Source organism: Corapipo altera, unplaced genomic scaffold (genome assembly GCF_003945725.1).
Source record: "Corapipo altera isolate COAL_440 unplaced genomic scaffold, ASM394572v1 54, whole genome shotgun sequence".
NCBI classification, from domain to species: Eukaryota; Metazoa; Chordata; class Aves; order Passeriformes; family Pipridae; genus Corapipo; species Corapipo altera.
The window spans coordinates 8,660,908-8,673,835 of record NW_020884902.1 but is presented as its reverse complement, the minus strand read 5'-3'; the positions used below and the strand labels follow the sequence as shown (position 1 = coordinate 8,673,835).

At 46.5% G+C, this 12,928-nt stretch overlaps 1 protein-coding gene across 1 annotated transcript in view; it reads left to right on the top strand.

Annotated features, from left to right (window-relative positions):
• The window catches only part of RYK (receptor-like tyrosine kinase), a 50,111-nt gene extending 37,412 nt beyond the window's left edge, over positions 1-12,699 (top strand). The window contains exons 11-16 of the mRNA XM_027650462.1: positions 2,334-2,403; positions 4,022-4,154; positions 5,435-5,544; positions 7,523-7,682; positions 11,115-11,251; positions 12,227-12,699. Of these exons, the coding sequence (XP_027506263.1) occupies positions 2,334-2,403; positions 4,022-4,154; positions 5,435-5,544; positions 7,523-7,682; positions 11,115-11,251; positions 12,227-12,338 (722 nt within the window). The 3' untranslated portion in view covers positions 12,339-12,699. The remainder of the gene's footprint in view (positions 1-2,333; positions 2,404-4,021; positions 4,155-5,434; positions 5,545-7,522; positions 7,683-11,114; positions 11,252-12,226) is intronic.
• Positions 12,700-12,928: the final 229 nt, after the last annotated feature.

The following is a 12,928-nucleotide window of genomic DNA, read 5'->3' as shown; positions in this document are numbered from 1 at the left end:
ACAGTGACCTGCTGGAAACCTCCCTGAGTGCTGGAAAGGGAAAGGCAGTGACAGGAGAGTGTCATCCCTGACAGAGTTACCGTGAAGAGATGAGTAGGTGCATTGTCCAAAGCAGCTCGACTTGTTCTGTAGATGTTAAATCCACTCTTAAATAATCTCTGATTTAAAGCTTCAAATTATTACTTGGTGGCTCTTATAATTAAAAGCAAACCAGTTCAGCAAGCAGAGGGCCAGAGAGTGCATGAGTGGGTTAATCAGCTTAAACTCACACCCAGGAATCGCTTTTCTCCCTTGTCATGTGCTGGGTTGAAGAGGTTGAGGTCTTTGAGTCCTGTAATTAATACATTTACACCTGGAGCTCTGTGCTGGTAACCTGCTCCTCTGACCTCTCACAGTCTGCTTTTACCTGTCCATTTTTAATGCTGCTTGCCCTTTAGAACAGTTGGCTGATTCAGCATTCAGGCCTGTATCATTTAATGCACTATCTCGGTTTTTCTTACTTGTTGCCAAGCCCTTTGCAGTCTCTCTTCTGCATCTCAAATTAATCACACAGCAAACCTGTCATGCCTCTGTGTTGGAGTGCAAACCAGAGGCTTCAGCTGGTGGTGGCTTAAATGTCTCCTGCACTGCAAGAGTTTGTACATACCATCCCCCCATATGGAATTGTTATCACATACAAGGGAATCATGGAGTGGTTTAGTTTGGAAAAGCCCTCTAAGACCATCGAGTCCAACTGCTCCCCCAGCACTGCCAAGGCCACCACTATCCCATGTCCCCAAGTGCCACATCCACATGGCTTTTAAATCCCTCCAGGGATGGGGACTCTACCACTGCCCTGGGTGTCTGTGCCAGAGCTGGACAGCCCTTTCCATCAAGAAATATTCCCCAGTATCCAATCTGACCCTCCCCTGGCACAGCTTGAGGCCGTTCCCTCTCCTCCTGTCCCTTGTTCCCTGGGAGCAGAGCCCGACCCCCCCCAGCTCCCCCCTCCTGTCAGGGAGTTGCAGAGCCAGAAGGTCCCCCCTGAGCCTCCTTTTCTCCAGGCTGAGCCCCCCCAGCTCCCTCAGCCCCTTCCCAGCTCTGTTCCCTTCCCTGGACACGCTCCAGCCCCTCAATGTCTTTTTTGTTGTGAGGAGTCCAAATGCACTGGTTGATGCATCCCATAATATACTGCAGCCATAATTGTCACTCATTTAATGGCACCTCTCTCTGGGCTTTTCTAGAGCTCCCACATCACTCAAAACTCAACCCAAGTCACATTTTCCCTTGCAGGGTTCAGGCTCAGTTAGGAAGGGGTGTCAGGGCTGCACAGGGAGCAGGCTCAGACCATGGAGAAGGGAAAAGAGCAGATGAGTTCTTGCCTCTTCTTCCTCCCAGGGCAGTAAAATCTTGGCTTGAATCATGTGCAGTATGTAAATCCCCCCCTTAAAGCAGCAGGGAAAGCTGATGAGGCTGAGCTGGGCTCTCCTGTGCCAGCTTCCTGCCAAGGCACACCAGGACTAGTCCCAGCACGAGGGAGGGATGGAAAATGCACCCAGGAATGAGGAGGGTGGGATTGGAAGAGCTCTTATTTACGTCACCTTAAGCTTCCCTGTAGGTTCTTGCCACCTGAGAGGGGGAAAAGCCCCAAATACACAAATATTGGTGGGGAAGGGGTTGCAGGCACCACTTGTGCTTCTGCCCACTGCATGGGGGTGTTCTGCCCATTGCCATGGGTCGCTGGGGTTACCACAGATGCCTGAATTTTAGCTGGCAGAAGGGATTTCTTTTATTTATTTATTTATTTTTAAAGGTGGAGAAGGAAACACGAAAGCTCTAAGGTTACCAAGAGTCAAGTGGGCCAAGCAGAGAGCAAGGAAATAAGTAAACCTAGAAATCAGTGGTCTCCAGCAGTGTGGCTGTGAACTGCAGACACCTGTACTGGTAACTGAGCAGCAAAGCAGTGTCCTCAGAGCACATCCACGTTTGGGAAACACGTGGCATGGGCCCTGCTTCCACCAGCCCTGGCGCCTGGGCAGGATGTGCCCCACAGTGCCCAGTGCAGGCAGCTGTGCCTGCCCAGAAGCTGTCAGGAAGTGGCAAAAATACAGCCTGTCAGCACCTGGAGTGTGGCTTGTTTCCCTTCTCGGCGTCACCCCACTCGTTCAAGCAGAAATAACCCTCAGAACTTGGCTTACTCACATGGGGCTTTTTAAATTCCATTTTAAAAAGGGAGGCAAACAAGTTCTGTTTGTGCTCCAGTGACCTCAAGTGACTTGAAAACGTGGACTGAATTGTAATGGATGTGTTGGTTTGATTCCAAGGCTGTGTCTGTGGTTCCCTTTTCCCCCTAGATCAGGCCTCGGAGGTGCAGGTGACAATGATGCTGACTGAGAGCTGCAAACTCCGAGGACTTCACCACAGGTAAGGCAGGCAAGGGGTGTGACAGAACTGTCCCTGGGAGCTGGAAGTCCCTGTGCTAAAACTAAAGCTCCCTGAGGGGGGAAAGGGAACTGTTTGTTTAGAATTCAGTGAGACTTTTATAGGATCGTGGAATCCCAGACTGGTTTGGGTTGGAAGGGACCTCAAAGCCCATCCAGTGCCACCTCCTACCATGGGCAGGGACACCCTCCACTAGCCCAGGTTGATCCAAGCCCCGTCCAACCTGGCCTTGGACACTTCCAGGGATCCAGGGGCAGCCACAGCTGCTCTAGGCAACCTGTGCCAGGGCCTCAGCACCCTCACAGGGAAGAATTTCTTCCCAATATCCCATCTATCCCTGCCTTCTGGCAGTGGGAAGCCATTTCCCCTTGTCCTATTCCTGCAGGCACTTGTCCAAAGTCCCTCTCCAGCTCTCTTGGAGCCCCTTTAGGCACTGGAAGGGGCTCTAAGGTCTCCCTGGAGCCTTCTCCTCTCTGATCTGAACACCCCCAGCTCTCCCAGCCTTACCTAAAAAACAAGATTGTATTAAGAGCAGTAGCAGGTTCTTGGGGAATCATACTTAAAATTGAACCAAAATGACCCAGCCCCCCTCTCTCATCATTCAGAGTGAGCTGTTGCCCTTCCTTTTGTAAGTCAAACTATTTTTAAAAAGTCCAAAAAGCTTTTCTTCTCTACACTGCCCATAAAGCTGGGACCTTCACGGGTCCGTAGAGCTCATGGGTGTGACACCTGACTGTCAGATGCCTTCAGGTAAGAAACTTCAAAATTCCCTTTTAAAAATCATCATGTCTCTTTGGAGACTTTTACTAACAAGTTTTAAATAGGAAATACAGGTATTTAAAAAAGTGATTGATGGAAATTTGAAACTGTGTCCAGTTTGATTCAAGTTCCTATGAATGTACATATTGCTATTTATATATTATTACATATATTTATATATTGATCTATTTATATTTATAGAATGACACTACAGGAAGATGTTTAGAAACACCACAGCATGGGGGTTACCTGGGCCATAAGAGGGTTGGAAGGGACATTTAAAGTGGTTTAGTGGTGGCCTTGGCAGAACTGGGTTAAAGGTCTTTTCCAACTTAAATGATTCCCTGGTTCTAAAACTGTTTGTGTAGTTAGAATACAATTTGATGCTTAGCTGATTCAAAACTACATTTTTCTGTTCTGTCACTTTGCAGTGGATCAAACATGATGTTTTGACTTTTTTTGTTGTTAAAATACTGTAAGGGAACTGTATATTCTGTGTCAATAGTTGCCTTTAGAATGATACACTTCCCAGCTGAGGATATATCACTTTGGAGTCCAAATGATAACCTGTATTCACAGCAATTTATTTCAGCCCTCTTGGACCAAATGGAAAAAATTTGGAGGGTTCTTCCTAATGGGAAACTAATCAAATATTGCATTTATTAAGAAAAGTAATGTCTAGGGCTTCAATTATTTGGACATGTTGTGCTCAGGAGTTCATAATACAAGATTAAATGCTGTGCTTCAACATTGAATTAATTTCAGTTACTTTGTTTAGGGATCAGAAATATTTTTTACCAGATTTCAGTTCCATAAAATGAGGAATTTCTCTGTCTTGCAGGAATCTGCTGCCTATCACCCATGTCTGTATAGAAGAGGGAGAGAAACCAATGGTGCTGCTGCCATACATGAACTGGGGGAACCTTAAACTCTTCCTGCGACAGTGCAAGTTGGTGGAGGCCAACAACCCTCAGGTACACCCAGGAACCTGGGAATTCGTGCCCATTAACCCTGGATTTACTCTGTCACCTGTGTTTGTGCCTTCAAAGGAATAGTTGTGGCATTGGTGTGACCTGCAGAGGAGGTTCCCCAGCAAGTGTTGTCCTTGATCCATACTAGGAAAACGTTCCTGGCTGTTTATCAGTGTGAGGCTGAGAGACCTCTGACTAGTATATCAGTATATCAGTGGTATATCAGTGCATCTTCAAATTATCCTAAAAAATAGAGAAAACAGTGTCTGATTGTGGAGATTTAAATTAGGGGAAATCCTGTCTGGAGGAATTTCAGGTTTCCTGATTTTAGTTTTGGTGTAATTAACAGTCCCTTTAATTACTGTAGTTCTTTGTTAGTCAAATAACTGGATTTATTGAACTTTAGATAAGGGAAGCAATCTCTGATTTTTTTTTTTTTAATTGCTGTGGGTGCTCTTTAGCATTAATAACTTTGCTGTGTTTCCGTGGGACCTATGGCATGTATTTTCTGAAAGAAAATATTCCTAGATGAGAACATATTTTTCTTGTTTTTAATAATCTGAATTATCTTTTAGTGCTGGATGTGTATGTATAGTAAAACTGTCCCTCTCGTTAGAACTACCTTGTTTTCAACTTCACCTTGGTTTGGATTCTTTAGACTAAATCAGGCACAAAATGAAATCCCAAAGTGAGAATTTCTTCCTGTTACGTGCCAAATTTCAAACTAGCCCCTTTATTATCATTTTAATGTAATATTTGGTTTATTTTAACCCTGGTCTTGCAGCTTCAGTGTGTTCCCCACATCCTCAGGTTCCTGAAACACTATAGAAGTGGAAGAGGGAAGGCAAGCTATAAATATGTGTAAGATTTTAATTTAGGTAGGACTGTGAAGTTGCAAAGGGAGCTGGAGCAACAGCATTGGCTACTGGTTTTCAGCAGTAGAGAGCAACAAGGACTGGGACTGTTTGTGCTCCTGCCTGGAAATGAGCTGGTCTTCAGGGAGATGAAGTGAAAAAAGTGTGGTAAGAAGGGTAAAATCGACCACTTTTAGCTGTGTTCACCTCTAATCAAAGGAAAAGCAGGTGCAACTTGGAAACATTTGCCCTTGGAATGTCAAAAAAAAGGAGGGAAAACTTAGAATAAGGAGTTTTCCTGAGTGTCCCTCAGGTCTGTAGGGACTAGAAGGCATCAGGCACTGCAGGGGAGGGGAGGGGCACTGCAGCACAGCTGGTGACCCTGCAGGCACTGGGCTGGCAGTGATTGCTGTTGTGGGCTCTTTGCAGGCCATCTCCCAGCAGGACCTCGTCCATATGGCCATCCAGATTGCCTGTGGAATGAGCTACTTGGCCAGACGGGAGGTCATTCACAAAGACCTGGCTGCTAGAAACTGTGTGTAAGTACTGTCACCTCTGGGGCTGGAGCTCTTCCAGTCGCCCTGATCTCTGCTCCCAGGTGTATCGCTGGGCTTCTTCCTGAGTTTTAGGTGACTGGTTTTGTCAGTGAAGCTGTTTTCCTCCCAAACCCAGGGTGGACCAGGTTTTAAAGGAAGCAGAACATCCCCCCTGTAAATACTTCTGCTGGGTTTGTCTATAACTTTTTTTTAAAGTCTTGAAAAGAATTAAAGCTTCCCTTCAGCTTTAATAAGAACTTGGAATATCTCCGACAATTTATCAGTGATGGATTTTTGTACAAAGTTGTTTCTCTTGGTTTTTTTCCCCTTAGGTAATGGCTTCATGGCTTTGGTCATTGGCAGATTTTTTTAGTTCCCAAGTGATGGATGAATATGAATGAGCTTTGGAATGGTAGAAATACCAGAGTAGGGTTTGAGACCATCTTCTGGCTGGAATACACCCTCGAAATGTAGAGATGGAGGTGCTTGGTGGCTTTCTATGAACCAAATCCCTCACAAGATCTCTACTCACCCTCTACCTGCTCCTGTGCTCCCTAGGGATGCTCAGTGGGATGGACTTCTTGGGAGATTCTGTTCTTAATTCCTATTGCTTTTCCTTACTGGTGAACATGTTGAGGAAGAAGTGCTACCACAGGGAGCAAAGATCACAAACATCAGGGAATCCCCTGGAGCTTTAGTGTTGGAAAGAGAAGGAGATGCCAGTGGCTGGGATCCCTGGAAGGGCTTTGTTCCCCCTGCCCCTCCTTCAATCCCCAGGTCTGCTCCTGTGTGGTGAAAGGCTGGGAGAAGTTGGTACCAAGTGTGTCAGATCCATGTCCTAATTTTGGGAAGGGAGCCAGGGTTGCAGTGGTGTTGGCAAGTTTAAGGGACGAAATACTTTTGGTCTCCTGTGTCCATGGCACAGTCAGGTCCAATTCCAGTGGACAGGAGGATTGCACAAGTCAGAGCTCTCTAATCACTGTGAAATTGCCCTTTAGATTAAATTTGCTTATAGATTAGTCTTCTAGGAATTTCTCTGAACTCTTAACAATAATTAGATATGGAAATTCCTTGGGCTGTAAATTTTGAGGATAATGAACTGGCCTGAAAATGCATAGAAATGGGATAAATAAGAAGGTGTCAGAGACTGTGAAGGGGGAAACACACAAATTGAGCATTTTTGTTTATTTTTTCTCATTAAAGTAATTGACAAGATGAGCAGACAACAAGCACCGATTTGTTACCATCTCCCCCAACCCAATGTTACTTCTGTATTTTTGTCATGAGATGTTGAAGCCAACATCTTTCCCATATTCTGAGATCAGCTGTTTATGAGAACATTGAACTGTATTACACACTTCTGTAAATTCAGACAGCCTGAATTACATCCCAGAGGGGGCAATTTCTCTGTGTTATTTTGAGTCATCTTTTCTTGATTAAAAGTAAGTTTCCCTTGGTGTCCTATTTCTGACAAGCATCAATCTCTCTTGTTGAGTGGAATAAATAATATCTTACCAAATTGCTTCATTGGAGACACACTTTTAGGCCACAAAAAATATTGGTTGCTAGAAGATATTACAGGATCTTTCTTTGCTTTAATCTTTGCCCCATTATTACCACAGAAGTGCTGAAAGGTGTTTAATTGCTCTGGTAGGGGATCTCCAAGGGAGCAGGAATAGTTTAAGGGAGTTACTTGTTGGCTTTAAGTGTATTTTTTTTTCACCTGTAAATGTTTGATTTTATTTAATCAAGCCTGCTGATTTCTCTGGTGCTTATCTGTTGGCACAGAACAAATAGGTTCTGTGATAATATTTACTAATCACGGAATAAGCGTGTCCCGGTACAGGAGAATGACTGCCTTGAAATGTGGATTAGCATTCCCCAGTTAAATCCTGAGTCTGAAACTTAAGGCTGAGCAGAAATATGTGCTGTAAAGCTGTGACTACAGGTTTGCTGAGTGCTCCTGTTCTCTCTGAATTAGCATTGACGATGCACTTCAGGTGAAGATCACGGACAATGCGCTGTCCCGGGACCTGTTTCCCATGGATTACCATTGCCTGGGGGATAATGAGAACAGGCCAGTTCGGTGGATGGCTCTGGAAAGCCTGGTGAACAATGAATTTTCCAGTGCTAGTGATGTGGTGAGTTTTTTCCCTCCTCTTCCATTTTGTAAATGTAGTTTATTGACATTTTTCCCTTTTTTCAGCTGTTCGAGAACCACAGAATCACGGAATGGTTTGGGTTGGAGGGGACATTAAAGTTCATCCAGTTCCACCCCCTGCCATGGGCAGGGACACCTTCCACTAGCCCAGGTTGCTCCAAGCCCCATCCAACCTGCCTTTGGACACTTCCAGGGATCCAGGGGCAGCCACAGCTGCTCTGGGCAACCTGTGCCAGGGCCTCAGCACCCTCATGGGGAAGAATTTCTTCCCAGTATCCCATCTATCCCTGCCCTCTGGCAGTGGGAAGCCATTTCCCCTTGTCCTGTCTCTCCAGGCTGTTTTCCAAAGTCCCTCTCCAGCTCTCCTGGAGCCCCTTTAGGCACTGGAAGGGGCTCTCAGGTCTCTCTGGATCCTTCTCTTCTCCAGGTGAAGACCCCCAGCTCTCCCAGTCTGGCTCCAGAGCAGAGGGGCTCCAGCCCTCAGAGCATCTCTGTGGCTTCCTCTGGACTCGCTCCAGCAGCTCCACATCTTTGTTATGCTGGGGACCCCTGAGCTGTGACTCCATGGTAGTGGATCCATGGCACCAAATAGATAACAGTGGCTTGTTTAGAGCAGTGTCTGCTTCTGCTTCCTGCATCTGCTGCTTGTGGCGGATGGTTTTGAGAGCAGTCAGGCCCTTGTGCACAGAAAAATTGCCCATTGCATCCTGTTCCCTTGGAAGTGTTGGCAGGAAAGATAGCTAAATTCACAAGGATCATCCAGTCCAGCTCCTGCCCCCGCACAGGACACCCCAGCGATCCCACCCTGTCCTTCAGAGCGTTGTCCAAACAATCCTGGAGCTCTGGCAGCCTTGGGGCCATGCCCACTGCCCTGGGGAACCTGGTCAGTGCCAACCACCCTCTGGAAGTCAAAGTGGACATCCTTGGCTCACCCCGTGTCCACTGACACACTGTCTGCTCAGCAGAGAACTAGTCAGGCACAGCTTAAAATAAATCCACAGCCCTCATAAATCCGTGCTGACTCTTCCCACACTCCTTTATGGTTCATATGCATAGAAGTGACTTCAGGATAACATGCTCCAAACATACACAGGAGCTGATGTTAGACTGTCTGGCCTGTAGTTCCCTGGCTCCCATCTCTTCCCGAGGGTGTCTTTATTCCACTTGTCAAGAACCTGCCCTGGTTGAGGTGACCTTTCAAAGATGGTAGGAGCAGCACTGCACTGAGCTCAGCCTGCTCCCTCAGCACCCTTGGGTGCATCCTGTCTTGGTGCAGTGCTCTGGTCTGGTTTGGAAAACATCTGAGAAGTTCTGGTTGTTTTTTTTCCCCTCGTGGTCTCTGTATTAGTGCTCAAAGCACATAAACAACAAGAAAAACGAGGAAGGAAGGGAAGGTGCCAGCTCTGCTCCACAAGTACTTCTGTATTCATTGGAAAATGCGTACGGGGTTTGTGTTGTACCAAACTTGAAGACAGAAGAGGAAATCGAAGCTGCCTGTAAGAGCATGTTTTTAGAGTGCTAAATGGGCTGGAGCAAATGTTGATTTTTTTTTAATTATTATTATTTTAACTGTGGAACACAAAAGCCCTGTTTTTGAAGACTGGACTTGGAAATGAAAGCTTATGTAACGGTGGCAGTGAGATGTGGAATTCTATTCGGATGAAGGAACCTCAGTATCATAAACAGTGCAATTCAGCATCTGTTCCTCCCATTTTAACACAACTCCTTTTTTCCTTACATAGGGATAAATGCCACTCCCCTTCTAATACACAGTTTTAACTGCAGAGATGTGGCCAGCTGAGAGTTGTAGAGTTCAAAAACGGGCAGTTTTTCTGCGTGTTTAGAAAATACCATCTGCCCTAAATATCAGCTTCGCATCTACCTGGATGCTCTTCACAGGAGTCTGATGTCATATGTTTTTGTCTGCTTGCAAGGAACAAATCTAGTGATCCCCCTGCATTTAAGAGGTAATGGGTGATGACATGTGGTACAAACAGTGTGGGTGGTGTCTGCCGAGATGTTCCAGCCTTGCTTTTTGGATGACTTTCTTCCAAATGGTTTTGCTGGCTTGAAACCTTCCCAGTAATGTGTTCCTCCCCAGCCAGCAGCTCTATCAGGCAGCCAGAGCGTAGGAAAACAAACCACTATTCCTGCTGAACTGTGATTCCGTGGTTTTCCCACTCTTGGACACGGAGCTCTTGCATCTCTTTGTGCCATTTTTAGGCAGTTCCTTACGGAATTACAGGAGGGGCATTCTCAGAGTGGTTTTGCTTGACTCACCCTTCATCTCACGTCCATGACCACCACTTGTCCCTCATTTCTTAACTTTAAAAAAGGGATTTTATTTCCTTTGGTGGCTGTTCAGAGCTGTGTCTGTGCCTCTGCCATTCCCAGACCTTCCCATCTGAAAACATCCCTCCCTTAAGGCTTTGATCAAGGGGAGTGGTGGGATTTCTCTTGATTAAAACAAGAATCTTGTGAGCCTTGCAGAATTCTGCCCTTTTGTAATAAATCATGATGCTTGCAGCACGTGTAACCTGAGCAGTGAGTCACCAGCGTGCAGTATCAGCTCCATCTCTGGTCTCCTGGGTCTCTGGATACCACCTCATAAATCATTTTCCTTGTACTCTGCTTGTGTGTGGATTGATTGATGGACTTTTCATCCTTTTAAACTCCTCCTGGCAAGGAGTGTCAGCTGGATGTGTTGAATGCTGATCCAGCTGTCAGGTTTACTGGGATGGAATCCTTATTTTTTTCTCCTGGGTCCTAATTGTGAGCATACCCTCCAAATATACAGATGACTTGGATTCAAAAGAACGATGGTCTCATTCAGTCTGCCCTTCTGACCTCTTGAATTTCACAGACCTTTTTTGATGATTTTTGAGGCATTTTGAAGAACTAAAACGTAGAAAAAAATACCAATTTTATGTTAAACAGTGATTCAGTGTTCAGTATCCTTTAGATTTAAATGTTCTGAAGTGTCATAATAAAAAATGCAGTAAACAAATGATTTTTAGCACTGATATCTTGGTGCACTAAGATTTTGACTTTAGTTCAACTTCATAGAGTCATGGAATGATTTGGGCTGGAAGGGACCTTAAAGCTCATCCACTTCCACCACCCATGGGCAGGGACATCTTCCACTAGCCCACGTTGCTCCAAGCCCTGTTCAGCCTGGCCTTGAACTCTTCCAGGGATGGGGCAACCACAGCTTCTCTGGGCAACTTAACGCCAGTTCTGAGATTCTTAATTAGCCCTGTTCAAGACAACGTGTTGCCACGTGGTTATATATGGAATTTACGTAAAGCTTTCTTTCTCTGCCTGCTCTTATTTCTGACTGATTCTGTGCAGTGCCTGGAGGAGCTGCCAAGGTTCAGCCTGGTTTGTTAACCCCTGCACTGTTCCTTCGCAGTGGGCCTTCGGAGTGACGCTGTGGGAGCTGATGACCCTGGGCCAGACGCCGTACGTGGACATCGACCCCTTCGAGATGGGCGCGTACCTCAAGGACGGCTATCGCATCGCGCAGCCCATCAACTGCCCCGACGAGCTGTGAGTGTGGGCTGGGGGAGAGCATGAAGGGCCTGCTTTCTGATCAGCACGTTAAGCCAGGCTTGTCAGAGAAAGAGCCGGGTTTGCCTTCTTCCCCCGCCCTTTTGTTCTGCCTGTCAGACAAACCTTGCGGTGGGTGCTCCTTGTGTGCGCTGCTGCTTCCAGCTCTGGGGCCTCCAACAGAAGAAGGCCATGGAAGTGAGCCAGAAGGCTGCAGTGAGTCCAGAGGAGGCCATGGAGATGCTCCAAGGGCTGGAGCCTCTCTGCTCTCGAGCCAGGCTGGGAGAGCTGGGGGTCTTCACCTGGAGGAGAGAAGGATCCAGGGAGACCTGAGAGCCCCTTCCAGAGCCTAAAGGGGCTCCAGGAGAGCTGGAGAGGGACTTTGGAAAACAGCCTGGAGAGACAGGACAAGGGGAATGGCTTCCCACTGCCAGAGGGCAGGGATAGATAGGATACTGGGAAGAAATCCTTCCCTGTGAGGGTGGGGAGGCCCTGGCACAGGTTGCCCAGAGCAACTGTGGCTGCCCCTGGATCCCTGGGAGTGTCCAAGGGCAGGTTGGATGGGGCTTGGAGCAACCTGGGCTAGTGGAAGGTGTCCCTGCCCATGGCAGGGGGTGGAACTGGATGAGATTTAATGTCCCTTCCAACCCAAACCATTCCATAATTCCATGCTTTTAAGCAGTTGAGCAATTTCTAATGACCATGTATTGCTCCCTCCTAGATTGCCAAAGGCTCATATCCCAAATCAAGCCAGCACCTCTAGTCCCAGCCCATATGCTGATCATTCCAGGTGTCAGGTGTCTGTCCTCTGAACGAGCTGTTCAGCATCATGTACTATAAGATCCAGTGTTCCTGGTCTCTCTCTGCTTGATCAGCAGGTTTCCCAGTGGCAAAGGCTGTTTTTCCCCTTCTGGCTGGGGCTATGGTCACCTGGCTGACGTTCTCCTCCTGTCTCCATGTGCCTCTGTCTTGCAGGTTTGCAGTGATGGCCTGCTGTTGGGCCCTAGATCCCGAAGAAAGACCCAAGTTTCAGCAGCTGGTGCAATGTCTAACTGAATTTCACGCAGCATTGGGAGCCTACGTCTGAAACTGCAGCAGAAGATGGGATTCCCTGCTTGGGAGAAGGCATGGCATCCATCTGCAGCTCCATGCATCCCTCGGACTCGCACACATGATGTGTATAAAGCAACACCAAAGGGAGAAAGCACTTCTTCCAAAACACTGTGCCTTAGATTGCCTTAGTAGTCTCAAGTTTTTTTTTTTGTAAGACCTCTTGGTGTTGAATATTTTCTAGGTATCACTTTTGCTAAGTTAAATCGAGACCTTTTGGTTTTCCATCAGGGTTTGTTAAGTGTAGTGATAGTGAACTGAAACACGAGATTTGGATGGACTTTGCACTCTGACAGCAGACACGTGATTTTTGTTTTGGAAAGTTTATGGGACTGGTAGAAAAGTGAGGAGAGGGGAAATGAAAAGCCACACTGCAGAAAATTTTCCCTGCTTTTAAAAAAAACAAACAAACAAACGTTGAAACTGAATCTTTCTGACCAGCTCTAGTGTTTGTACTTGTATGTATCTGGAATAGCTTTTTAGTATCAACTTGTTCTATTTTGAGACAACAGCACACTGTGGTTGGATCCACACGCGGCATCTGAACCCTTTTTAACCCATTCACAA